At 37.2% G+C, this 27,869-nt stretch overlaps 1 protein-coding gene across 1 annotated transcript; it reads left to right on the top strand.

Annotated features, from left to right (window-relative positions):
- Positions 1-27,869, top strand: NCAPG2 (non-SMC condensin II complex subunit G2). Its single transcript, XM_072413397.1, has 29 exons — positions 1-90; positions 3,714-3,799; positions 4,952-5,140; positions 5,801-5,915; positions 6,681-6,838; positions 7,693-7,827; positions 8,717-8,811; positions 9,723-9,792; positions 10,787-10,873; positions 11,881-11,973; positions 12,068-12,193; positions 12,278-12,457; positions 13,531-13,683; positions 14,259-14,481; positions 14,609-14,730; positions 15,305-15,478; positions 16,822-16,892; positions 17,902-18,055; positions 18,621-18,794; positions 19,406-19,522; positions 20,207-20,344; positions 21,676-21,775; positions 22,661-22,851; positions 22,911-22,914; positions 22,999-23,084; positions 24,045-24,148; positions 24,378-24,478; positions 25,423-25,525; positions 27,622-27,869. Exons 2-29 carry the CDS (start codon positions 3,722-3,724, stop codon positions 27,671-27,673), a joined length of 3,393 nt encoding a protein of 1,130 aa, XP_072269498.1. The 5' UTR covers positions 1-90; positions 3,714-3,721; the 3' UTR covers positions 27,674-27,869.

The following is a 27,869-nucleotide window of genomic DNA, read 5'->3' as shown; positions in this document are numbered from 1 at the left end:
CTTCCGGTGTGATATGGTCGGGCGGGTATTGGAAGTTTGAATTTTGGTGCGGGCGGGAAGTGTTTGTGAACTGGATCGGTATAAAGAACGGTACGTGAATGACTGTTGCTATGGTGATGTGCGCGTGCGGAGCAGCGCCGTATAGCTGCAGAGTGTCCTGCTTGTGTCTGCGTCATGTGTGCGTACAGCTACTCTATGTGCTAGGGGAACTACAAAGCCCAGGAAGACCTTTCGGGGTCACCCCTATGATGTCTGTCCACCTCTGCCAACATATGTGAACTTTTATCTTGTAGACCCAGACAGAAATGATAACCTGACAGGGGTTCTTTGCTCCTTATTGTACTAACACAAAGCATTCCTGTGTTGGGGAAGAAAGTTCTCTTCACTTCCGGTACTGCTGACAGCCCTATTGGCAGACAGGAAGCCAGGGGAAATTTTGGAGCCCCAGTTTAGTTTTTGTGCCCCACTTTATTCACCAGAAAACACATTTCAGCTGTGTTAATGTCAAAATATTATTTAAAGAGGAACTAAAAAAAAAAAAAAGCACAACTTCAATCCCGCAGGGCAGTCCGATATATCCAGAGATTCTTTGATCGGGTACTGCGTCGCCCTGGTATCCGTCGGCGTGCCGGGTCGGCGCCATCTTCCCCTGTTCTTCCTACGTCACCCGATCCAGGCACGAGATCGAGTGATGTAGGTTGGGAAAAAAAACTTGCCAATCTCACTGCGCATGCGTGCGATTGGCAAATTTTTCTCTCTTGACGAAAAGGCTCCTTCTCTGCATGCCCGAGATGCCTCCCAGGATGCGTGACATAGGTATCCCGGGAGGCTTTGGGCTCCCATTCATTCTGGATCAACTAGGCCATCAAGAATTAGGGGACAGTGCTGCAGGAGGCTCTTATACAAAACAATGGGACTTTACTGCTAATGTGAGCTATGCCTAAATGACTGGACTACTGCTAGGAAGTGGGGTCAATACATGGGCATAATACAAAAAAAAAACTATAGTGGGACAATAGAAGATGGACACAAATACAGGGGATAACTAAGGCAGGGGTGCCGACACTTTTTTGGCTTGCTATGCTTAAAATGACCAAGTCAAAATGGTTTACCAACAATAAAAAGTTGAACTTAATAACTCCCATTGTGCGGCAGAGTTTATTTTGAAAGCCAGCCTTTGCGATCTACTAGTAGATCGTGATCCACTTGTAGGGCACCCCTGCCCTAAGGTATGAAAAAAAATGTTGAACTTTAATTTTTTCACATCCTACCTGCCCACTTTTTGACCACCTGGCTACAGTTCCCCCCTACCCTACTGAAAAAAAAAAATTGGGGAGAACACTGCCTTGTTTATTGAGTTTTCTTATGAGTACACAAGACCTATACAGCGTCCTTTCCTTTTCCTGTTCCTCCCGCTCCTTCCTCAATCCAGGTTCTGCATGTTATCGGTGATCCTGTCACTGATACTTGTTGTATGTTCACATTGCTGCCAGCTTTTTACTGTGCTCCTCAATTAAAGAACAGGTCGTAGGAACAGAACTTGATTGTTAAGTGAGGTGTATCTGTATATGTGTTACAGTCTCTTAGATTGTAAGCTCTTCAGGGCAGGGCCCTCTCCTCCTCCTTTGTCACTGCCTGTATCTGTCTGTCATTTGCAACCCCTATTAAATGTACAGCGCTGTGTGATATGTTGGCGCTATATAAATCCTGTTTAATACTAAGTGTTAGGAGGTTCTAGTCTGATCCCTCATCACCCAACTATATCACAAGAGTGCTAGCCTGACCTCTTATCTCCCAAATGTACCTTGATGAAAATGGGGTAATATTAGACTGAACATTTATCCCGTCATATGAATTAAAGGTGCAGTCCTGACCTCAAATGTCCAAAATGTATCAGTTTGGGGTTGCTATTCTGACACTTTATCTCTCAGACATAGTGTGTATGTGATTTCAGCAATAAATCAAATCTGTTTTACGTTTGGGTGGCACGGTGGCTCAGAAGTTTGCACTCTTATGCTTCATAGACATGTGCAATGGGTCTTGGCCAATAATCGTCTCGGGGCCGATATCGGATGAGTATCTTGTGTATGTACAGTGCTCCTTGTCCATCGTATGAAGACCGTCCTGGCGGATCCACAAACGATGGACGACTTTGTGAAGCGCTGTGTAATTTGTCGGTGCTCTAAAGGATAATAATAATAGTTTGTGCACTAGGTGCCTCTAGTTAGCTAACAACAATCACAAAAACTTTCTCCCATGTTTTATACCAGAGGAATGCAGTCTTGGCCTGTTGGGGAGACAACACTAGCCCATATTGGTATGTCAATAGTCTTAGTGCCATGTCACACTATGGATTCTGTTGCTGGTGACAACTTGCCAACAATAGGATCATCAAAAGGTGTGCACTTCCCTGCACCTCTGACTACTGTGCATTGTGCTGTTCTGTGTTGTATTGAGGTAAAAAAAGGTTCTCATCTGATTTTTAGTGTATGGCGGCCCAGTTAAATGAATGGTTGCCTTATTGCAATATGTGCAAAAAAACCCCCATAAACCCAGTTAAACTTAAAGCGTACCTAAACTCAACCTTTTCACTTTACATAAAAGGGTAAACAACCCTTATAAGTAACGGAAAAATGTTATTTATTTTTTTAAGTGCAACACCTTTTTTTTCAGTCTTGATCGCCGCTTTGGGTGCTCCTTCTGTGCATGCCCTAATCTCGGACATGAGCAGAATTTATCCTAGTAAGGGAAAGAGATGCCGAACTCATAAAAGCGCAGTGAGATCGTCTCTTCCATCCCCCCCCCCCTTTACAGCAGGCTACGTCACCCTATCTAGCACCTATGCAGTGTGGGATCATGTGATATATCAAGAAGAATGAAGATGGAAGCGCCGGGACGAAGAGGAATTCCAGAACAAAGCCGGACCGGATTGGGGGAAGGACCAGCGCCATCGAGGGACCTGCACGATTAAAGGTAAGTGTGACTTTTTTTTTTTTTTTTTCGTTTAGTTCCACTTTAAGCTTTAAAACCCAACTGAACTGACAGTTTAAACCAGGTAAACACATACAAGGTGCATCAAAACTAACCGGTACAACGTCCTACATTTAAACCTTAGAAAACAGCTACAGTCCAAGTAAAAAAGTCTGTCTGATTTAAATTCGGAGATTATTGGGTTTTAATGTGTGTTTTTTCAGTGAGTAAATTAGATCAAAACTGAAAGTGGACCTAAGCTCTGGGGATACTCACCTGTCCTTGATATCTTCTCTCATCTTGTCTTCTGCATTCCAATCTTCGACCATCCTGATGGTCTGAGCCTGGATGATGTAACTCTCAGGAGTTCATTCAGTCGCAGATATGCCTGCAAACCAACACTCGGCATACGCATAGTAAGAATACTTATGGCAGAAGGGACATTGCCTTTCCTATTCTGCGAATAAGGATCTGCCTGATGCCAATATTCTAAAGTGGAACTCTTCTATGGAAGTCCTTTAGCAATTACCAGTGATTCATATAGGTCTAAAAAATGCAAATACTGGACCTAAAAAAAAGGTCTTTCTGAAAATAGGTGTGTGTGTGTGTGTGTGTGTGTGTGTGTGTGTGTGTGTGTATATGAATGTATAAATAAATAAATAAATGTGTGAATGTGTATTTTTTTTATTCATTGTACATTTTTGTACCGTAGTGCTAATTACTTTATTTATTTTATTTATAAGAAGTCACAATGTCTAAACGGGAGGCGTTTTTACAGGCCACAAGGAAAGATTCAGTACAAGATTTCCTAAATTTTATTCAGCTTCATGTAAGTCAATTTTTATTTGTATACTCAGTTGAAGAACAGCATGCTATCCTGAAGCCCTTATGCTGTAGTGAAATGCTTGCTTTGCTTTATAGCCTGAAGTGTAGATTGTCGTTCTTCTCCTCAGTGTCTTGGATTTATAACTGTCCAGTTGCATTCTTTGAAAACCTGCAGAACTGATATGTGAATGCTTTGCTAGCCTGAATGCCATTCATGGCATTGTACAATAATTATCCATCTAGCAAATTGCAGTTAAAATTTAACTACATGGCATATTATACTATAAAGAGAACCTATCCAGCCATTGGGAACCTTTGGAAAAAAATAGTTGATACCTGTCTGAAATGTATTCATCCACCTTACCTTCCTTTCATTCTGAGCCTGAGGCCTGAACCTGTCTTTGTCCCAAAACAGGTAAGTCAGTTGGAAGTTCTCACATCTCTAGCTTTGTACTGTTTAGTTAGGGATTTTGAATGACATGGAATCACTGGATCATAATGATAACCAGACAGTTAGAAAATCACTAGTGGCAATTTAGTTACTATTATTCCAGATGCAGTCTTTTGCCTTCAACTAATATTAATCTCCTAACTTTATTTGTAAAAAAAAAACTTTATTTGTTAAAAATAAACAGGTTGCTTATAAGAAAACCTCATGCTACTTACAGTTTTTAAATACATTTCATTTCCTCCTAATATTCATTTATAATAATGCACTCTGCGGTTTCCTGCACCATGTCACAACTGAACAAAATCTGGAGGATACACCACAGGTTTTAGTTGGGTCCCTGGCAGTCCTGGATACTTTCCAGCTACTGAAGATATTTCAATGAATATTTTTCTTTAGCTGTTGGTTTGTGCTGGCACTCAGATAGAGAAGTTTTCACTACTTGCTTTGCACATGGAACTGCATTTCATATATTAAAATGCCAAAGTAGTCACTTTAACTACAATTGACCTCACTTAACGTGCAAGCAATTTATTGTTTAGAAAATTTCATTCGAGCCATATTAACCAAAATGTTGTCTCTGTTAATAAAAGTTAGTTAAAGAGCATGTGTTGGTGTTTCTCCTTCACCTTGTTCACATTCTTGAACATGTTTCATGATTTTTGTAAAGCTGATCAGAGTGATTTTAAAGCGCCTATTACTTTGTAGAAAGATGCATCAGATCCTTTTGATCTTGAAGAGGTATTGCAAGAGCTGCCAAGGAAACAGAAGGAAGAATTGTGGCAGAAGCTGAAGACTTTACTGATGGATATTCTGGTGGCAAATCCAGTAGAGTCATGGCACAAAATAGATGATGACAGTGACGATGACATGGAAGTGGAAGGAGCTTCTGAAGTGGTATATGGCACAATATATTATTATTCAAAAATATAAAATCTCTTTTTAAGGACTAGTAGATAAAAAATACTTGTATACTTTTACATTAAACAGCTACCATTCTCATTCACCTTAATTTACATATCTGTACAAAAGGAACACATTTGGTCTTGCCGTATGGTCTGTTGTTTTATAGTTCTAATTATTTTATGTTAAAAGACTTGTCATGCATGAAATAAGGGGGCTGCCATTGTACTGTGGCACTATAAGATAACAGAACATATGTGGACACCCTTTTGCTGATATTTTTCTATACTGCTAACAATTTACATTAGAAGTAAGTGTAGATTCACTTTAAAGAGCAATTTGTTCAGAAAAGTTTCTAAGGGCTAGTGGATATAAAACATTTTTCCTTCACTTGATTCATCTACTTTTTCAGTTCACTCTTACTTACATGTTTGTACAAAATCAAACACAATTGGTGTTGCAGTGCAGTCTGGTAATTTATGGTAAAGAAACCTTTCAGGCAAGAAATGAGGGGGCTATCGTTTTACTGGGGGTTTAGAAGATAACAGAATATATGTGTGTACCCCTTGGTGGCTGCATTAACATTCTGCTGAGAATTTTCCTTGTTAAAAGTAGGTAGGACATTCTAAATAGCAATCTGTTCATTCCTTTTAGAAAAACACCATGGAGGTTATACATGGTGTGGCCATTGTGGCAACGGCCTCTGTGTCTGTGGTGGAAGATGACATGAGTTATCAAGCTCTTTTGGAATGTGCCGGCCTACTCAATGGTAAAGTACTTCTTATTTTAGCTTCTTTCAAATTTATTTGTTGAAATAGAGACATAACTTTTCTTGTTAAAGTAGTGCAAACTGCTTAAAGTGTGTTCTAAATGTATAGTATTGACCATGCATTGTCCACTATAGAAGTAAAGAGCATACTTTAAAGTTTTAAATGAAAATAACTAAAACTCAGATGTAGAAACATTCTGGCAGGGGTCTTCAACCAGTGGTCCACAAGAAAATTTTGGTGATCTGTGGCTCTGGCCATTGTGCCCCCCAGCAGGGTCAGGAAAAGGACCCCTTGGGGGGGGGGGTGCACTGGCCAGAACTGCGGACACTTTCTTCAGTGATCCAGCAAACCTAGAATGGATCTTGTCCAGGATTGAAAACAGTTGATAACTAAAAGCAAATGACTTTGAGAAATTCATTTTAGGTTTGCTGGAGCACCCAGGTTGAAGAAAGTGTATCCTCTCCGGCATTGGAGAGCTTTAACAAGTCCATAGTCTCAAGACTGGTTTTTCGCTAAATCTTTTGATTTTTAATTATTAGGAAATAGCATTCTACCTTTGTGTTTGGCAAGTGGACTACAGTGAGACTGTCAGGATTGAAAAAATGTACACTGAAACTTACCTCTCAACAGGACAAGTATGCAGATCAGCCCACAGGTTATAAGTCCAGAGATGCAACTTGACAGCTAGGCTAGTATCAGCCAGTTGTCAACCTATTTCCGTTATGGTAGGTTCATTTTAAACTAACGATAAGGTTAAATTGCAGGTATTCTGGAAGCTTTACCCAGGTCAGAATCCGAAGTCCGTCTAGCAATTCAGCGACTTTGTGAGGCCTGGTGGGAGAAAGGCTTAGAAAAGAAGGAGGAATTTGGGAAAATTGCTTTTTCAATGGTCTTGGCAAAGTCACTTGAACCAAAAAGTCTGGTATGTACAAAAACATTATGCTCTTCTAGTAGTAAATGTAGTTAATTAAGACAGGTATGTGCATGCGTGTTCTGTTTTTGGAATGCCTTCTTATACCACCTGTAATTCATTCAGCATGTGAATAAAAAAAAAACATTGTGTGGAGGGCTCTCTGATAGTTCTGTGTTCTCCCTAGCTCCTTTTAGCCCGGTGAACCACCCACATTTTTCATTAACCACCTGGCTGTTTTGGGCTGAACTTTTTCTACAGCTGGATGCTCTCAGTAAAGCTCAAAACTGACCCAAATTAAATTTCCAACCTTGGTGCTTTTAGGATTTTGTTGCATCCTGTGGCTAGTATACATTTGTACCAGACTGTTTTACAACTAGTCAGATATTCCCTTTTAATAGTCTTTTATTGGAAAACTAATAAATGTTAATTTCTAATTGTTTATGTGGATTACATTACAGCAATACTCTTTGCAGCTGTTGAAGCCCATTTAAACATTAAGTTTAAATTAGCTAATTAAATACAAATGCATAAAAACAAAACATCCTCAGTTTTTATTTCTAAAGCATCTACAGCCTAAATAGAAATGTCTGTGTACTGTTAACAACTGTAGGGACCTTTGCTGTCTGTTGGGATATAATGAGGTCTCTGCAGAGGTTGACACAATGATAAAAGACCAGTGTTAGTAAGTGGAACTTTTAAGGCAGTACAAATTCTCCATACTGTATTTATGTAGAGCGCCTTTAAACAATGAACACCTTTTTGTTTGTTTTAAATACATAGTGTATCATAACTGTGGTTTATTAGGCATTGTTATAGTTGTATTCATTCTGATGTTATATGGCTATATGTTTCTCTTGTCATAGGTTGCAGACATTACTCGCTTGTGGCACCTTCATCCAGCTCTCCTCAGTTTTGATTACAACTCAGAAGACAGTAATGAAGTGAGGGATTTGTTGCTCCAGTGCTTTATGAGTATTAACCACATTAAGAAAGAAGAGGTAACTTTTTTTCGTGATACAGTGCATCTGATCAAGCATGGTAGACATATCTTAAAGATAAACTTTAAACCAGTAGTTGCCAACAACCTGCCCACCACCGTGAGCCTACAATCCATAGGGTAGTTGTGGTCCCCTGCTCTCTGGTCGTACTTGTAGTGTTTTTAAGGAGACAAACATGGGCAAATGTACTAAATTTACTACATACACTTAGAAGTGTATATGTGCTTTCACACACTGGGCAAAGGAATTGCTGCACTTTACTGCTATAAGATTCCCCATCAGTGGACTGTAACATTTTCTAGAGCACAATAGAAAATACTGCAGGTGTGCACAACCTCTGCCCAACATAAAAGCACTGAAGCCTGGTGATTTACAAATCAAAAACCAAGTTCTGCATTGTGGCAGGTGTACCATGTCCCCACAACACCAATATACCAGATTCATTATAAATAAATATAACCATCTCAGGTTGCAAGGTGGATAGTGTATAACGCTTATCTTTCCCCCTTTTCTGTTTTTCGAATAAAACATTTTTTCTGGATTGGCATTTATATGATGCAACCCCCAAAGATTTTTGGGATTTTACTGGTGACTTATTTAGGTTGACCGAATCAAATATTACATAGAAACCCAAAAGTAGGGGAGATTGTGAATAGAGAATGTGATTAACACCTTGTTGCCAGCTACCACATTTACCATGTGTTGATTTCTTTGTTTTGCAAATAAGGCAACTGTTAACAAGGGGCTAATCTCATGGTACTAAGCAATTAAAAAGCTCACGTGTTGCTAATTTTCAGCACATTCTTACTAGTTAAATGAAATATGTGCACGGAAATATATTCTTCTAAGCTTGTTTTTAATGATTTTTCTTTCCCTCCTCTGTAATTAGGGCCGGCGCTTTCTTATCTTTCTCTTCAGCTGGGACGTCAGCTTCATTAAAATGATTCATGGAACAATTAAAAACCAGCTTCAGAGTTTACCAAAGTATGTAACATTAAAGCTTTACTGTCACTGTAATGTTGGTTTACAAGTGTAGTAAAAGTTTCTGTGTTTTAGTATAGTGGTCTATAAAAGACCATTCTTCACTGGCTGCGACAGATTGCCAATAATTGATATTAGCAGCTGTCAAAGCGGAACTAAAACCAAAAGCTAAAACAATTCAGGCAGGTCTTTTGCTGTCTTCACCAGATCTTTCTGGAGTTGGGCCTTTGCCCATTCTTGTTTGGTTGGGCTAGGATAACGTAACTCCTGCATAGGTGTGCGGGAGTTCCTTCTGTTTCTGTATCCTGTTTTTTGACAGATGAAGACAGCGATCAGGCAGGTAAGTATGTTTTATTGTAGAAGGGACACCTGCCTGATCGCTCATTTTCAAAGTCGAACTTTAGTTCTCCTTTAAATAAAGACTATTACAGTGGTAATAGAGCAGGGTGTGAAATCCAGCAGTAGATTCAAATCATCTGATTTGCTTTGGAAGTATTCATATTTGGTAGCATGTGCTGTAGACATTACTGTTACGTGTAAAAAAAAATGTCTGTATTTTCAATTTAAAAAAAAATGATTAGATTTATTGGAAAATGTTGTTTTATTTTCTAGTTATTTGATAAGGTTGTGGCCTTTGTACAAGTTAGCTTGTTTTGGCACTTTGAAAGCTTGGGGATATAACAAACAGTAAGTAATGTAGTTTCCAGGAAAATAATGTTATGTAGTAATCCAGGAAAATAATGTCAGTAGAATGACAGCACACAGTTAGTGCAGGAATGAACAGTGTTGATCTTGTGACATTATCAGTGGGTTTTGTGCTTCACTTTACAGCTCTGCATGTATTTTTTTACTTTTTTTATTGTAAAAGGGTGTCTGTGTTGAAATGTTACATTTTGCCATTTTCTTAATACTAGGTCAATGATGTGCCACGTTGCAGACATTTATTTTAGAGCATGGAAAAAAGCATCTGAAGACTTTCTAACGGTACTGTAATTCTCCGCCAAATCTGTACTGATGGTAACATTCAAACCTTTACCTGTCAATGCTCCTTGTGTTTTAACCACTGTATTGATGAAAATGTATAGTTTTCATTTCATGGAATCAGTAGTTGTTGGGTGTTTAAACCTTAAAATTCAAAGTAGTGCAGTCTCTAAAACTTCTCAAATCTGGTTTGCAGGTGGCCACAGATTTTACAATCTCATTCAGATTTACCAAAATTATGCCATAGTAGGACAAACCTTGGCAATCCAATCAAATAGTATCAAACCGGCCAGCATACTGTACCTGTTTTACTTTGCTTTAGAGTTTGTAATTTTGTCCATCCAGTATAGAGATAATGCTTATCCAAAGTTTAGATGGACTGTTCTCCACCTTTAGCAGAGTAGTCATCAAGTACCCTAGTCTTTTATACAAATGACTAGCATTTAAGGGAACATGGAGCAGCATTTTCCCCAGCAAGAAATAAATATTTCACCCAGTTTATTGTTCATTTAAAAATTCTAATAGGAAAATAAAATGTAACTAATCCTAAGAACAAAAATTCAAGCTATTGCAACTGAAAAGTCCTTGGATGTATTAGCTGCATGTTTTTATTGTTTTAATTCTTTCACTGAGTAATCCAGCCAGTAACACATGTTCCTGTGTGGTTTCTTATCCACAAAATAGCAGAGGTGACCTGTTGTTTACAGTCAATAGCTGAGAGGGATAATATTGTTTCAAGTTTCAACTTTGTGCACAGGTAGTTACAAAAAGAACACCTGCTATCTGGCAGAATCAACAGATGTTACCCACAGAATATGTACTGAGCCTGCAACTAATGCAGCCACCACATCTAATGATTCCTAAGCTGCAGTATTTGCATTTTTTTTCTTAGCATACTTTACAGTTTAACATAACTGAACATTTTGGTGTAGGTCTTCTTTAGGATTACAAGTGAATAACATTTGATATATTAATCTTCTCTATTTTTTCACAATAGACAATTGAACACACATGTATCCAGGACTTAATGCATCATGGAGTTCATTTGCCAAGAAATTCTCCAGTGCACCCCAGAGTGAGAGAGGTACATGGTCAAAATTTTGTTTGAAGCTACTGAATTCGTTTAATGAATTTTAGAAAGGATTTGAATTTTTATGCTAACCGATAGTTTGGAGGAAGAAACCTTGTTAGACTTTTATTGCTGTCTCTGTGCCTATTAGGGACATTTCCCCTCTCTCGGCACTGTGGCATGACAGCAAGTGAAAGGAAAACTTTGGCTAAATAAAGCTTTTTTTGTACAATTCATACGCATCAACTTTGTACCAAATGCCTTTGCAAACGGGGATTTTACATTGTAAATTTAGTGGTGACAACAACAATGTGCATGTTCACCCACTGCCTGCAGAAAACTACAGGGGGAGGATACCAGGCCAATCATCTTGCACAAGGAGAGAATGAGAGGAAGCTCAGGCAAAACTTCACATTTAATTGGTACACAAAGCACACTAAGGTTCAATAAGAATACACACTACTTTTGTGTTTAGACAGCATTTGTTCAGTTTTAGGGCTTCAGTTCTAGTTCATGTTTCCATAATGTACCTTAAAGTATTACATTTCTAGACTCCATTTTCTTTGTTAGTTTTATTATTTATAAAGTAACTACACTTCCCACTCAGTTTTAATATTTATGGAAGATAATTAAATCTGGGTAAATTAACAATCAAAATTGACAGTGATTTGTTTATGGGCCTCCTGTATAAAATCAGTTTTCCCCTACCCCACCATATTCCTTGCACTGTGGTCCAAGCAGGCAATGGGAGTCAGAGATGTGGTGCAGGAGTAATGAAATTTGTGAAGAGACTGTGAAGTGAAGAGACAGATTGGGGTGGCCAGAGAGTTCTGTACTCCAGCATGCATGTCTGACAACACTGCTTGGGTAATCGGTGCAACACAGACACTGATCAACAGGTATTTTTCTGTACTTGCAGCATTTTGCAAAAGGAAAAACAAGCTAAAACTTTTATTTTGCTTAAAATTACTTGCTTTTGTGACAATTTTTGGAAGTTAACACATTATTGTATGTTGTTTTAGATACTAGGCTACTTTCATCAACAGAAGCTGCGTCAGGGTGTGGACGAGATGCTGTACCGACTCTACCAACCTATTATTTGGAGAGGTTTAAAGGTGATGACTGATCTTGTACAATATGAAATTAATATGTTGTGTTTCCTATGTATTTTCCGTAAAATAATTATGTTGAGTGACTTCCAATTATTAGGCCCCAAATTCAGAGGTTCGAGCCAATGCTGCATTGTTGTTTATGGAAGCCTTTCCTCTCCGGGATCCAAGTATGAACCATGAAAATATGGACAATGAAATCCAAAAACAGTTTGAGGAACTGTTTGTAAGTAGAGAAAACTTGTCTTTACTTCTTGTTTATTTTTGCTGATATATTTCAAATAACAATTTTTGGGTTCACCAAATCTAGAATCTCTTGGAAGATCCTCAGCCAATTGTGCGATCGACTGGAGTTCTTGGAGTCTGTAAAATCACTGCTAGGTACTGGGAGATGATTCCACCAGCCATACTGGCAGACCTTATAAAGAAAATCCTCACTGATCTTGCTGGTGATATCAGTTCTGCTGATGTGCGCTGTTCAGTATTTAAGGTAAAGTTTGTTTAGAAATTTGGTTGTGTTAAAGTCAACCTTGATTCAGACACCCCCAATTTTTCAGTTAGTATGGGACAAGTCAATTTTGAATAGTATGAAATTTATTCTGCCATTCTGCAGCATCTCTCAGCCTGCATTTTGATCCATTCCACAATATTTCTGTTTTTAAACTTTGATGATAATTTTTATTGCAAACCACAGTGGGGACTAGGTATATCTATCCAGTTCCTTAAAGAGAAGTACCTTAAAGGTGTGTATTTACCAACAACCAAAAGTGCCATAGATAAAACAAAGCAATTTTCTATTGCTTTAGTTCACACCAACACATTGTCCTGATATATTAAAGCTCTCCAAAGCTGGAGAAGATACACTTTTATCAGTGAACCTGGGTGATTCATCAAACTTAGAATGGATTTCTTAAAAGCTATTTAATTTTTGTTGGCAAATGTTTTCAATCCTGGACCAGGACCATTCTATGTTTGCTGAATCACTCAGGTTAACTGATGAAAGTAAATCTTTTCTAGCCTTGGAGATATTTAAAAAAATCAGGCCCATCGTTCGTTCATGTGTGCTGAAAAAAAGGACATTTGTGCTTTAACGCTCTACAATGCAATACAGAAAAAAGACTTTCCAAAAAAAGTAAGGTCTGCTTTTCCAGCCTTTTGCCACCTTTAACGTTTTTTAAAATATGAAGTTTAAAAATTCTCCTATTGGTACTGGCTTCCTATGGGGTACAGGTGCCTTACCACAGCAGAATTTGCATTCTTGCAGGAATTGATGTGCCTAGAATTAGTGGTAACATCACTTGCACCTCCCTTTAACTAGGACAGAAATTATTATTGATTTTATTTTTTGTCTGATTTTTTTTAATCTTTCTTCTTTAAAAAATGCATACCTGTGAAGAAAACCACACTGAAAGTCTGTAAAACTGGATTTGTGTAAATAAACCTTTTACACTGTACATTAATAGCATAATTTTTGGAGAGCAGTGCTCATGTAGGTTAATATTTGAGTAAAGGTAAAATGTAACATTAACTTATGTTTCTTTTGTTCTTTAATTCCTATTTTAGTGTCTGACAATACTTCTGGATAACAAGTTAAGTCACCCTCTGTTAGAGCAAATGCTTCCATCACTGAAGCACTGTCTCCATGACAATTCGGAAAAGGTTCGAGTGGCTTTTGTTGACATGCTCTTGAAGATAAATGCTGTCCGAGCAGCTAAGGTAAATTTATTATTGTAAATGAACCTACACAAGTAGTCTTATGCTTATTTGGCTTCACTTTTACATTACATTAGCAATCACAAATGTTAAACATGAAGGGACAGTATCTCCGAAATAAACAAAATGTCAACTTTCAACTGTTAAAAAGAATGTGAATGACCAGAACACACACCTACTGCTTCTGATTCTTGGGGTTTCTTCTCTGAACTCTTGGGAATTGCTACTTTGGTGAGGAGCTAAGGCAGATTGACTCACCTTTCCGCAATCCATCGCAGGACACCACCATCTCCCTCCCCTTCTTCGTGGAGTTCTGGATGTTCTTTGACCACCTTAAAACTGATGACCATGTCCGTTCAAAAGGGTTCAGCATTAAAGAGTTTAAATAGCCATTTTTAGGGTGGCTCAATTACTCCCTGGGATCCACTCACTACGTTAGACTTACAGTAACATGACACGAGTCACAAAGGTTTTACAAACAGTATTTTGCATTTTGGTCTTGTTTTGTGTTTAATAGCTTCCAAAGATCAACATGTTTTAGGCATTTCATTTACTTTTCCTTTCTGTTTCCTTCCCAGTTCTGGAAGATTTGCCCTATGGAGCACCTACTAGCCCGACTTGAGATAGATTCCCGGCCTGTCTGTCGTCGCATTGTCAATCTGATGTTTAACTCTTTCTTTCCTGTAAATCAGCCAGAGGACGTATGGTGTGAGCGCTGCGTTGCACTTATACAAATGAACCCAGGGGCTGCACGCAGGTTTTATCAATACGCCTATGAACACACTGCCCCCAAAAATATTGGTAATAATGACGTGTGTGTGTATGTGTATGTATGTATGTATATATATATATATATATATATGTATGTGTATATATATATATATATATATATATATATTATATGACATTGATTGTGTTACGTTTTCAGCTAACCTGATGCTAACTATACGGCGCTGTCTGAATGCCTGCCTGCAGAAGACCATTCAAAGTGAAAACGAAGAGAATGAGGAGGACAATGAAAATGAGGAGAATGACAATAAAAACAAAAGTGTAAGTAGAAATATTTTGAATAGATTATCTAGCAAATTCTGTTTTCTTCCTTCCTGAAAATATTTGCCTAAATTACATTACTAAAAAAAATCAAACCATTCTAAATGGTACAGTTTAGAATGTATTATTCCAAGCTATTCGAGAAATTTTCTTGTAAAACTAACCTAAACAGGGAAATGTTACCCTTCCTGCTATCAACCTACACAGTTCTAACACAGTACAGTTCTATAGCTGTACAGAATATCCTCCTAAAGCTTGATCCTGTGATCTGTGCTGCCACAAATAGTGCATGCATGTTTTTTTCATACTTTTTAATGCAGAGGGATTTCAATGAAGTGAATGGACTGCATAGCATAAAACACAGTACAACACACTCATTCCCACAGCTCAGCTCTTCCCCTAGCCCGGGACAGACATAAAAGCCCAGAAGGGTTTTGAATCCTTCCTCTGTCTATCCAAAGCCAATTAATTTAAAACTGGGTCTACACTTTTTTATCTTCTTTCTATTAAAAAAAGTTTACAGGCATCTGTTACTGCTTCTGGAATAATAAGAGCTTGTGCTAATTTATTTTAGGTCCTGGAAAATGTGCTGTCCAAAGAAGATGCATCATCTATGGCCAGTTTATTAGAGATTGTGGTGATTCTGTGGAGAAGTATTAGAAAAGCTCTGGATCAAAATGTGGAGGCTAAAAACTACACTATTAACAAATTTGCCACTGTGCTGCCAGAGTATTTCAGAGCATTTAAGGTAAAAGTAAAGAGAACATAGAGAGAACTTTTCAAAATAACTTTTGGTTCAGTGCTTTCTTATGTAGTATTGCTGATTTTCTTATGTATATTACAATCAGTCCAGGTGTCAGTGCATGTGGCAATATATGAGGATGTGCTGAGAAGTTCCTGGCTTTGCCCCATTCCAAATGAAAAAGAAAAATAAGTGTGGGGGCATATGGCAGCCTAATATCTTAGTATGTAACTGTGCAAATATCAGGTCTTTGCGATTCTTAAAACTGTTTTTCTTTTAATGAGAAGCTGTGATGGCGTTACGGGCTGTCATGAAGTTTTTGTTTCTCCAGGTACAGTCAGCAAAGGACATTCACACTGAGATGTCACAGAAGTGTCCTTCCTTTTCCTGGAGAAACAAAAACTTCATGACGGCCCGTAACTCCAACGACGTGAAACTTGTTTGTGTCTCTGCTATCACAGCATCTCACTAGAGAAAGAAAAAACAGTTTTAAGAATCGCAAAGACCTTTGCATTTTTGCACAGTTACATACTAAGATATTAGGCTGTCATATGCCCCCACACTCATTTTTCCATTTAATTTGGAAGGGGGGCAAAGCAAGGAACTTCTCAGCACCCCCTTAGACCGTAAACATGCTTCTATTTTTCTTTTAATATACATTTATTCCAAAAATGCTACTTTTACTCAAAACTGGTTTCAGATTATAGCTAGCTAGACAATGTAGCTAGCATCTTGAATCACGTGCTGTTTTTAAACCATAAGACATATTTCAAAGAAAACCCTAATAACCTTCTTAGATACCAATATGGGGACTTGCAGTGATAGGTACTGTACTGGGATGGTTTTTAGTGCTGTAAGAGGTGTATAATATCCCCATCACTATCATTCACACTGGAATACAAGGGGGTACAGGATCTAATAAATGTTTAGCCAAGTACAAGCAGCATGTGATAATCACTGCTTTAGCATTCAAAGGATGTCTATGGGAGTTTGTTGTGCCAAATAAGCATGTAAGCTGAAGGGGCGTCGAAACCAGAGGTCAATATCAAAAGCAGCTGCCAGACCTTAAAACCCACCAACTCTGGTAAGGCAGCTTGTGTCGCAGAGTTTTCAGGGTGTCCAGAACAATCAAAATAAACTAATGAAATGGAACATGAGACCAATCTTGTAAATAGGTTTAAGAACAATCAGTGTATTTTCCTATTACAATACATGCATTCAATGCATTTCAGAGGCCTAACACACTCCCTTCATTAGGGCTATATATGATCAGTAAAATATATATTGTGTGATATTTGCCTAAAAATTTATATATATTCACTTAACGGTATGTGTAACTCCACTCACAGGATGAACGCTGCACTGTACCATTAATAATCTTGGCTTCCTTTATGCCCCCATCAGCTGTACCAACATTCAGGTAAGCATTTCTTTCCTTGCAGCCTTCCAACCTAGTAACACATCTGGTGCAGTAACTTCATGGCAGCAAAGTCTACAGTTTTCTGTGCATTACATTTTTCTGTTTTGTCTGCAGAGGCTTTTGAAAGTTCTCATGTGTTCTATAAATGTAATCAGATTTTGTTTGTTGTCATGTCAGTATACCTGTTTGATGTTCTGTACTGAGTTCTCACATAAACGCAATGTGCTGAGTCTGACTACTTGTATATCCAGCATGACAAGCAAAAGTAAAACTCATTATTTTGATACATTACCTTTCTAATATAAAATATTTATACAAAAAACTTCATAAACAGCATTTATTTTATTAGGAAATAAAACCTGGAAAGAAAACTCAGAATATATACTTTGTTCAGAGACCCTGGATTATAAATTTGTACATCTAAAGTACACCCACCCCTCCAAAAAAAAATAAATAGAAATGCACTCCAGTATTTTTGGACTTTGTGTAATGGTGATTAAATCAGCTAAAGGACATACAAGTATTTTATATTCCATAAAATGTTCCTTTTTTTTACATAAATCGAACATAAAATATAGATCATCTAATCACTGACAAATAATTTACATGAATACAGGGTTTGTCTTCATCCTAATCTAAATCTATAGATTCAAATGCAGTAAGTATTTGTATACACAGTGTAGGTATATGTATCTATGTACTGACTGACAGTCAATGAGTAAATGAATTGTGGTTCACACTTGGCCTCCTTATTGTGTATGGAAGTATTGTGTGATTCATTCCTATAGCCATCAACTGTGTGGTGACATTTGTTAGTAGTGAAATTTACAGGTACATAAGATAGGACATAAAGTCTGCAGAATTTCTCACTTTTAAGGCTGTTGTCACCCCTTTAACTTCAAATATTACAAATGTCAGTATTTAGTAGTTGAACAGTTAAAATGTTTGTTTTTGACTGTTTCAGTTCTTGTACTTATGCTGTATGTTCATTTTCTCTACCATAATCTAGCTGCTCCGTATTGTCCAAACTGAGGAATTTAGATATTGAGGCAGAAGAAAACCGATATTCTTCGCTCATTGACTGCTTATGTCGCTGGGGACAAGTGGGTCACCTCCTGGAGCTGGTAACAGACTGGCTTTCTGAGGCTTTGCCAGAAAAGAAGGTAATGTTTATGTTTTGTCCATACATGGAACAATAAAGCCTCATTCCATACACCTTTTCAGTGAGGTACACTGGTAATTCATGGTAAAGTTCACTACATAGTAATTGTGGTGCCATCAGTTTTGCATGATGGCACCATGGCTTCATGGATTAGATGTCTGAATGGGCCTTTATAATAAATAATTTCAAATACTGTTTTAGTCATGAAACTATTTTTACCACAACAGAGAAAAAGTTTTTGTTCCCTAAAATCCTGCTATGTTAGACTCTTTTAACAGTTTTTATGACTCCTGTTTCTTTTTTTATGTAAAAATAGGACAGTAAGTTGAAAATTAAACAAGATGAAATGTGTTAGTGATAGCTTAATCATATATGAGCTTTCAGTTTGTTCTGTGTGCTACTTAAACACCATAAGCAGTATTGAATCTTACAGAGTTTTTTGACCTTCAGGTTATTTTGTCTTTTTTTTCTCCTTTTTTATGTTTGATATTGCATCTTAGGATTGAATTAATAATGCAATTTGTCAAACACACCTGCTTAACTCTTCATTTTAATTCCCTTCCTAGAAAAAAAAAGACTCGGCACGTAAAGTGCGCATTCAAGATACCATGGAGTGCAAACCAGACTTGGCTCTTAAATATATTGAATATCTTTTGACCCAGAACATGAACCGAGACTGTCTGCTGGCTTCACAAACAAACAAATTAAATAATCTTTTCAAACAGCTGGGGCTTGTCAAGGTAGACACCAAGTTTATTTATTGTCTATATTTGTGTTTATTATTTTGGAAACTTTTGATTTCTTCACGTTGCTGGGCTGCATCATTTTACTGTGAATTTGTTTAGTTATTCAACATGATAATGATAAAGATTCAGTATATAGTTGTAACACAGTATTGCATGATTTCCACTGATGACTGTAAATAATGATACTTTGAGTGTCCTTTAACTGTGTTGCATACCATGTCAGAGAAAGAAAAACATCATTTTATAATGACTACAGGGAATTTCTTTATCATGTTAAGGTGTGCAGACAAAGTGTTCTTGTTTGTGCATAGCAGAATGTATACAGATTGAAGGAAAGTTGATGCAAGTGACCAGGCATGGCAAGGTGCCAGCCATGGGAAGCCGCGTGGGTTCACTCGATCCCAAAGCAGGAGTGAACCTGCTCTAAAAAAAAAAAAAATTGTAACCAGGCAGGTCATTTATTAAAAAAAAAGGATTTTAAATACATAGGCAAAATAAATAAATGAATCCTTTAAAACCTATAAACCTAAAAGTTAAATGTATCATATTTCAGTTCTATTTGTAGTATTTACTATGGTAAAATAATAGTTGTCTTGCATTTTTAGGAGGTTCTGTGTTCCTTTATGAAGCGATCTGAAGGAGTGTCTCCCATTCTTAGCCAAGAAACGTCCCTGAGGGCTTTTAGTCTGTACTGCAGGCTCAGTATCCACCTTCAATACAAGGTAATGTCCTTGGAAATCCTAGTTTGTGTATATGTATTTGTTTAGTTGGAATTGTTACTTTAAAATGCTGATTAGCAGATTTACTACCTATAAAATCAGTTTCTTAGTAGCAGCTACTAAAGCATTATGTAGTTAGCAGCTACTAAAGCATTATGTAGTTTGCCGCGAGTCAGACAACTCACAGGTTATGCTATGAGAATCACAAGCTTAGTGAAGAAGGAATTGGAGTCTGTAAATTTATTTAGTTAGGCATAGTTCACAATTGTGATATTTGAAAGCACTGGGAAATATGTGTATAGTGTTTTTATTTTGGATTTTCAGGTGTCTGTTACTGTACAGATTTTAGGCAGACATTTATATACTCAGAGCTAAATGGGTAATGTTTAGATGGAACATACTTTTGCCCATCAATGATCTATTACACTTGGTTTAAACACTTCATAACACTAAAAAACCCAATATATTATTAATTTATATACTTGATATAGTTTACCAGTGACCACTATTGGATGCATATGGATTTGTTGCACAACCGGAGATAATTACCCACACTGGTTTGAGCTTTTTGAGCTGTGCTTGTTTAGCTAAATAGTTATAAAATTAGAATTGGTTACTTTGATCCTCAGGGTGCATTTTCATTAAAGCTGTGCATTTTAATCACACAAATTATTTTTGCTTTTTTAGTTTAATTCAGAAGGAAGAAATTACTTAGCAGTGTTGGAGGATACTGGTGGTTGGATTCAAAGTCAGGTTCTTGGGGTTCTTGAAAGCAATGAGCCCCTCACAGAGCAGCAGTGTAAAATGGCTCAACAGATTCTTCAGGTGAGATTATCCTATATTATGTTTCTTTAAGAATTATTTTTTTGGGGGGTGGAAGCACAGAATGCATTTTTTGCCAATATTCATCATAGAGGTCCACTTGACTGACTTGATCAGCGGCATGGAGATATGGAGGTTTATTTCTATTCTTTCTGTTCCTTGGTACTGATCCTTTTCAAATGGAGCTGCTGCTCAAGATGCAGTTCACATTCCCCGATAAGCTTGCTTGTTGAATAGCTCTGCGAAACTATGAAATACATCTAATGTAGAAGGACTTCATATTTGTTCAGTGCAGAATTGTTTTCAAAATAAACAAAAGAGATTTTTATTAGATTTTCATTTCTTTAAAGCAAGTGGATTTGTAAGGGCTTTAGTTGATAAATCAATCTGAAGTCAGTTTGAGACACTTCTAAACTCATTTGACTTTCATTGATAAGTGCACATATGCATTGACCTATATAAGACAGCTATTTTACCAGCTTTAAACAGGTTTTGCATACCCACAAAAGTTTTATGGGAATGCAAAACTTGCTTAAAGCAAACAAAATCCCTCCGATATTGAGCTTGATTTATTAAAGCTCTCCAAGGCTGGGGAGGATACACTTTTATGAGGCTGGGTGTCCAGTAAACCTGGAATGGATTTGGCCTGGTCCAGGGCTGAAAACATTTGCTAGCAAATACTTTGAGGAAATACATTACAGGTTTGCTGGATCACCCAGCATCAGTGATAAAAGTGTATCCTCTCCTCTTTAATAAATTGAGACCCTTGACCCTATAATGCAATCCACTCATTAGTTACCCATTCTACAAGCATAAAAGTAACTTTTGCTTAGCAAAATGTATTCATTACTGTTGCCTGAGGGATCATTCTGGTCATTAAGATCTTAAATATTGGTCTGGGCTTTATAGCCGAGAAAGATGGCTAGGCCTTCTACCAACATGGAAGAAAATATCTCAAATTTTGGAGGAACACTTAGTTGGGTGATGCCATGAACATCTAAATCATGCAGGTACCTTTAAAAATGTTCAAGGGGCTTAAAAGGGGATGGGATAAATTTCCAGGAAAAGTGGAAATCGTCTTTGTTGAACACACTGTGGTCAAATGCCATTTATTTAATCTCCATTCTGAAAGAAGATAAGCAGAGTGATTAGAAATTGTCTCTTTATTTTTATACAAGTACTCTTTTCATTTGTTTGAATGGGTGGAATTTTAATGCTACTTAGTGATTCATCTTTCTAAAGCATAATGAGCTCTTTTGTGTTTTACCCTGTCTTTCAATATTCTACAATGTGTAAATCACATTTGGTGTTATTCTTTTCTTGTCACTGAATAGACCTATCTGACAGTATGTAAAGATGTGATAATGGTTGGCCTTGGTGACTCAGATTTTCAAGCACAGCTTCTTCAAGTTCTGCTATCAATAACACAGACTGGTAAGTTTTGTAATGTTCAGTTTATGTGTGTCTGGGTAGAACAAAATGCAGAACAATTGTTTAAATTTAAGCGCGCTGGAGCAGTGGAATGGTCATCCTTGATTCTACCTGCCATTGCTTAATCTAGAGGATGTCCACACGAATTTCAACCAGTATTTGGTGTGCTTGCAGTTATTAGATTGAAAATTAAACTCCAAAAAAAATTTAAAAATACTTTATAACTACAAATTATATAAATCCACTTTGTGCGCAAAGATTGCCTTTGTAAACCCTGATATTAATTTGTATAATTACCAATGACCTCATCAAAGTGGTAATGGCTGCATAAAAAATTAGTCACCCTGAGTAAGAAGAGAGCATCAGTGGCTGCTCTATATTACAGGAAACTCCATCTGGTCTATATTACAGGAAACTCCAGCAAACACTTAACGTTTCATGGTGGATTGCTTGGCAGGTTTGGTAGAAATACACAAAGCACATGAAGGATCATGTAAGAATACACATGTCTCCTGTACTGAGACAGTTGTTATCTTTAAGGTGTGTAAAGACAAGCCTTTATGGTAGGGAGCAGATAATAATTGAGCACCCCTTGGTCTTTGTTCTTTCCATTCCTTTGTTATATTACTGGTTTGATATTTTTTTTCTTCTGAAATACGTATCATATACGGAGAACAGAAAGTTCGTTTCATAGCATATCCTGTGTTGATGACTGGAACTGTAACGGGAAACTTTTCACAGCAAGGTTGCAGGCAGCAATAAAACCATGATGGAGAATTTAACAATCCTACCATTAAAGTTTTACACACATTTGATGTTTTTAAGTGAAGCCAACTTCACGGGCAGAGGTAGTAGCTGTGTGAACGATATTTTGCTTGTACCTTTCAGAGAAGTGCTGTGATTGCCTGCCAACGTTTCTCTCTGTACTGAAAGAGATAACAGAAGTTTGTTTGGCTCACAAGATGAATAATGCCAGTGCTGACTTGGATAAACACCTTGATGCTATACAGACATGCTTCCACAAAGCTATAGAGATTTCAGCTCGCAGATTGAAAAAACAGCAAGATGAAGCCCTCCAGGTATCAATAAAAGGAACAATGTTGCCAAAAATGACATTTTTCTTTATGTTCACAAATAGACATGTAAGGGTTCTATAACCACTGTTAGGCATCACTTCAGAATGTTAAAGCGGCACTAAATGTAAATCGTACAAAAATTGCAAGCAGGCAGGTTCTTTATTGCAGAAGGAACAGGCAATAAAATAAAATTAATATACCTCCCTGTTTTTGAAATAAGCCACGCTTTGCGTAAAGTAGGTATCAATAGTCTTTTGTCTTATTGCATGTTGTGGATATAAATGTTTTTAACACACAGGGGCTGATTTATTAAAGCTATTAAGGCAGGAGAGGATACACTTTCATCAGTGAAGCTGGGTGATCCTGCAAATCTGGAATTGATTTCTTCAATGTTTTAAATCCTGGACCAGATACATTTCAGGTTTGCTGGATCACCCAGCTTCACTGATGAAAGTGTATACTGTCCAGCCTTGGAGAGCTTTAATAAATCAGGCCCACAGTAACAGAAATAAAATTGGTCATAGTAAAAATGTTTATTTCTTATGGATCGATACTTTATTAGCCCCTCATAACAACAATTGGAGTCAGACTGAGCCTGGAGTTGGTGTTTTTTTTTTTTTTTTTTGACAGCCTGACACAGCCGAAAGGTCAGTGGTTTTGTCAGCTGGAATAGTTGCTATTTAGAACTATTTGTCATAATTGCACACTTTAAACACTTGGCACATTCATTGGGTAGCTGAAACTAACTTTTTTTTTAAAAGTGAAAACCCTTGACATTTATGTAAGAACTTAATTCTGCCTTGAATTTATCCTTGCAAAAGCCTAAGCACATTAGCACACAAACTAGAAGAGGGTCAACACTAGGAACCAAAGAGGCTGTGCTATGATACACATGTGCTGGCAGAAGAGCAGAATGATAATTTTATCACTATGCTGCTGTTCTTTATTCTATTATCAGCTGCCTGAGATATGTTTTTTGACTGGCTAATGTAGCTTCAGAGATTGGATTACAAAACTGGACTCCCAAAATTGCATATGCTGGTATAGCTAGTGATATATATTTTTTTAAGTGACCTGCAAAACAAAAGTTCAGTCATGTATATTCTAGATTGTTTTATTTCCTAATAAAGATTAAAAGATATAAACCCTAATCCAAGTTGAAAAAGTGTTCCCTAAATTGTTACTTGTATGGTTAGATTGCAGATCCTGAGGATGTTGACATTCCATCATCGGTTTCAGCATTGCCACCATTGTCTAGGTGTTTATTGTCCGTTATTATAAAGACGTCCAGTGTTCTGAAGTAAGTAAGGCATGTGTATATACTGTGTAAACATTAAGTAGAGATTTATCATTAAACATTGTGTTATCATGTATGTGCAGCAATTGTAAGGAACAGATGGAAACAGCAAGCTGCCCTACAAACCACTTCTAGTCTTGTGGATTTCACATGTACTTATGTAGGAGTAATCAATTTCTACAGTTTAATGTTTTCCTATCCATTTTTTTAATAAACCTCTTTCTTTTCACAGTTCATTTTTAGTTGAACTTGCTACATATGTTTCAACAGAAGAGATTGAAGGGATACTGAGCTTGACTGCATCCCTACATATCATTATGGTCTGCAGTAAAGGTATGACACACTTACAACTCCGTTTGTCAGCCTAAGGGACACACATAGATTGTATGCACTTTGTATGTTCTGCTTCCTCATAGCCAAAAGAAGGGGATATCCAAGGAACAAGTTACTGGGATATTAAATGTCTGTAATATAGATCCTTTCTGAATTCTTCAACTGTATTGATTCTTTATAATTTGTTTGTTTTTTTATCATTCTTTAGGTGGGCAGATACTCTTTTAGTTCAGTCAGTTTTAATGCATCATAAGAGTGCTAGGAAGAGGATATCTAGAGGCATAAATATTAGCATAACATGTCTAGCTGCTGTAATAAGCTGATCATTCATACCTGTTGTTCTTTCCTTTGACTGGAACTGGGACAGCTCCTATAGTGGAATTCCAGTGGATACTCACCTGTCCCCCTCCCATCACAGGTGCACTTCCTCCTTTTTCCGTATTTTCTTGTCTTCTTCCTTATTTTCTTCCTCATTCCAATCTTGAAATTGATTGGCTTCACCACAATTACTTAACTTCCGCACATCTGTATCCTGGCATACAAAGTTAAGCAAATTTCGATAGATGGTTAGGCAGGTAAATATACTTATTGCATCACCTCTCCCTTTCTGAAATAAAGCCTTGCCTGATGCTGATGATTAAAGTGCAACTTTAGATATACTTTATGGGTTTTTTCCACTATATAGATAATAGTAAATAGGCATGTATTATTACATTCTGCAGTGACTATGTGAAGAAAATTCAATGTTGTTGCTTTGGTAGTGACATTTGCACTGTCCAGCCATAATAATTCTATCAAGTTTACTAGACCCTCTGGAGATTGGGTTTCAGGATACCAGACCCTATTGCTGAGGTGTCCTGAGATGTTCCTGTTTTGTGCACTGTGAATGATTTTGTTTCTGGTAGGTGTTTTAATTAATAGATATATTTTCACTTTCAATACAGGGAAAGGCTTGACTGCAGTAGCTAAAGACATTGCTTCAATAATTTATAGGAAGCTAAAAAATCATGGAGAAGTCACGATGGAAGATGATGAAAACATTGAAAGGTAAAATAACAGTATTTGCTTATTTAATAAGTATATCATTCTTTTCTTTACTTCCTGCTTGAAGGTTTCTAAACACTGATATTGATTGTTATGATATTGGATTATGACCATACCCCATTTCATGATGCAGTTTGTAAGTCTCTTAGCTGGTTGCAGAAAGCAAATCATAAAATAGGAGAAAAAAAGTGTAGTTATTAGTGAAAGCGGATAAGTTCCTTATAGCAAAATTTGTAGACCAAGTTTTTTAATGACAAATCTGCATGTTTTGTTTTTTGGACATCACTTATGATTTCCCTCAAAACACACACAATATACTTATGCATGTTAAATTGTGACATTAAATTTAAATGCACCTCTAGCTGCTCTCTTCACGCCTTCAATGACCTACTAATGACTTTCTCACTCATAACCTTATCACATGCATGACTATGCTTTCTATGGCTGCCCCTTTGGAATGCTGTTCCTTCTCCTATTTGGCTTGCTTCTTCTTTCTGCACATTTAAAAGAGCCCTTAAAACACATACAAACATTTACAAATTTGCCTACCCGTTTTTTTCTGTCTCCATCCGTTTTCCACGGCAGAGAATGAGAATGGCTCTGGAGCACCTGCCTTTTGAGAAAAAAAAGGCATCTGCCTTTTAAACGGGGAAGGCTCTGGGATGCATGTAAGCTGGGAATCCCTCTTGCCTTTCTCATTCTCTGGCCAGGAAAAGGGATGGATCGCCTGGCCCACCCATCCCTTCCAAGACTCTCCATGCCTGAATCCTAAATAAAAAGGCGCACTTCTGCAGAAATACAAATACCAACATCCATATCCAGGCCCTTTTTTTCCCCCTTCCCATGAGAAACTGGCATAGATGATACCAAGTACCATGCAAATTTGGCATCATATTTTTCATCCTGGTACACAATATATTAACATATATGTGAGTTGATAAACTGGAGGGGAGAACAGTAAAAGCAGTTAATTTGCGCTGATTAAGGTTAAAAAAGGGGTTAATAAGGGTTAGGTGTCAATAAGGTACTAGAAATCATATGCAGAAGGAAGGTCAACCCTTTGATTTGCTATTAGTGAATGAAGGAGAAGTTACAATAAAGCCTCAGTAATATTTCTACATTGTAATTCTATTTCACAATGTTGTAGATATTCTGCATTCCGTAAGCCTAAATAAGGACACATAAATCTTTTTATGTAAATAAAAAAATATTGCCAGCAGGGAATTGCACAAAGAGGCAAAACACATTTAACATTTTACACAGTCCAACTAGTCAGCCTTTTTTCCCCCCAGTATAGATGTGTATGTAACCCAAGCATGCTTAAATTTACTTTCTGTTGGCTGACTCACTGCCTCTAGTGTAAATATGTTCCAAGCATCAACTAATCTTTTACTGTAACCTATTCCTTTTATGGTTTTCAACTTTCCTCATGGTAGTTTGAAGCCATGCCTCTTACAATCCAAGAGGTCTGAGAAAGTAGCACACTACTACACAATAGGTATGGGGGATATGGAATGCTGAATAAGTAGTGGGGTTTAAAAGAAAAAAAATGGGTAGGCAAATTTGAAAAGATGGTTTTTAAGGGTTCTTTTAACTGTGCAGAGACTAGGAACAAGCCAAATAGGTCAAGGAAGAGAGTTCCAGAGAGTCGAGGCGGCCCTAGAGAAGTCATGAAGTCTGAACTCAGGTTATGAGTAAGGAAGTAATTAGTAGGTCATTGGAGGAGATCTCCAGAACTGGACAGCTGAGTCTTCATTAGCCATTTAAGTTTCCCCATCAGGATGCTTCCTATTCATTCAGGTCCCAGTTATTTTGTTTAGGCTCCTTGTCTTTGGTTGCTGTATGTTTAATGAAGTTTGGCTAATATCGTACTGCTAAATAACTTTCTTCCTTCACTGTACTTTATTTATTACAAAAACCCAATTGCTTTGTAAACTCTAATTTGTGTTTTACATTACTTATCGCCCATTATTTCACTATGAACGTTGTGTTTATGCATCAATTAGCTTTAGTCAATCAATGTTGTACTTTGCAATAATATACCTTAAACGGCATTGATGCACATGGTATGTTAACATAAACATCTCCTCTCTTTACAGAATGATATATGAATCATCAATGAGAACCCTAGATCAGCTCCTGCAGCTGTAAATAAACACCAACATTTTTCTTCCTTTTTTTTTTTACAAGATTAATGTACAGAGAATTGCATATCGCTATCCAGCATTTTTATATATTTAATAAGAAACAAGACAAACTCTCTGGAGTGTAGTGAAATGTAATGTACAATTAAAAAACTGTTTGGTAAGCACCTTTGTAAATATAAAATATATTAATGAAAAGCAAA

Source organism: Pyxicephalus adspersus, chromosome 5 (genome assembly GCF_032062135.1).
Source record: "Pyxicephalus adspersus chromosome 5, UCB_Pads_2.0, whole genome shotgun sequence".
Lineage (NCBI taxonomy): Eukaryota > Metazoa > Chordata > Amphibia > Anura > Pyxicephalidae > Pyxicephalus > Pyxicephalus adspersus.
This window is presented reverse-complemented; position numbering and strand designations above follow the sequence as displayed.

Coding starts and splice junctions, on each gene's coding strand:
- NCAPG2 (XM_072413397.1), top strand. CDS start 3,722: ATGTCTAAACGGGAGGCGTTTTTACAGGCCACAAGGAAAGATTCAGTA. Junction 8,812..9,722: donor CAGCTTCAGAGTTTACCAAA/GTATGTAACATT, acceptor TCTTAATACTAG/GTCAATGATGTGCCACGTTG. Junction 21,776..22,660: donor GCTATCAATAACACAGACTG/GTAAGTTTTGTA, acceptor TGTACCTTTCAG/AGAAGTGCTGTGATTGCCTG.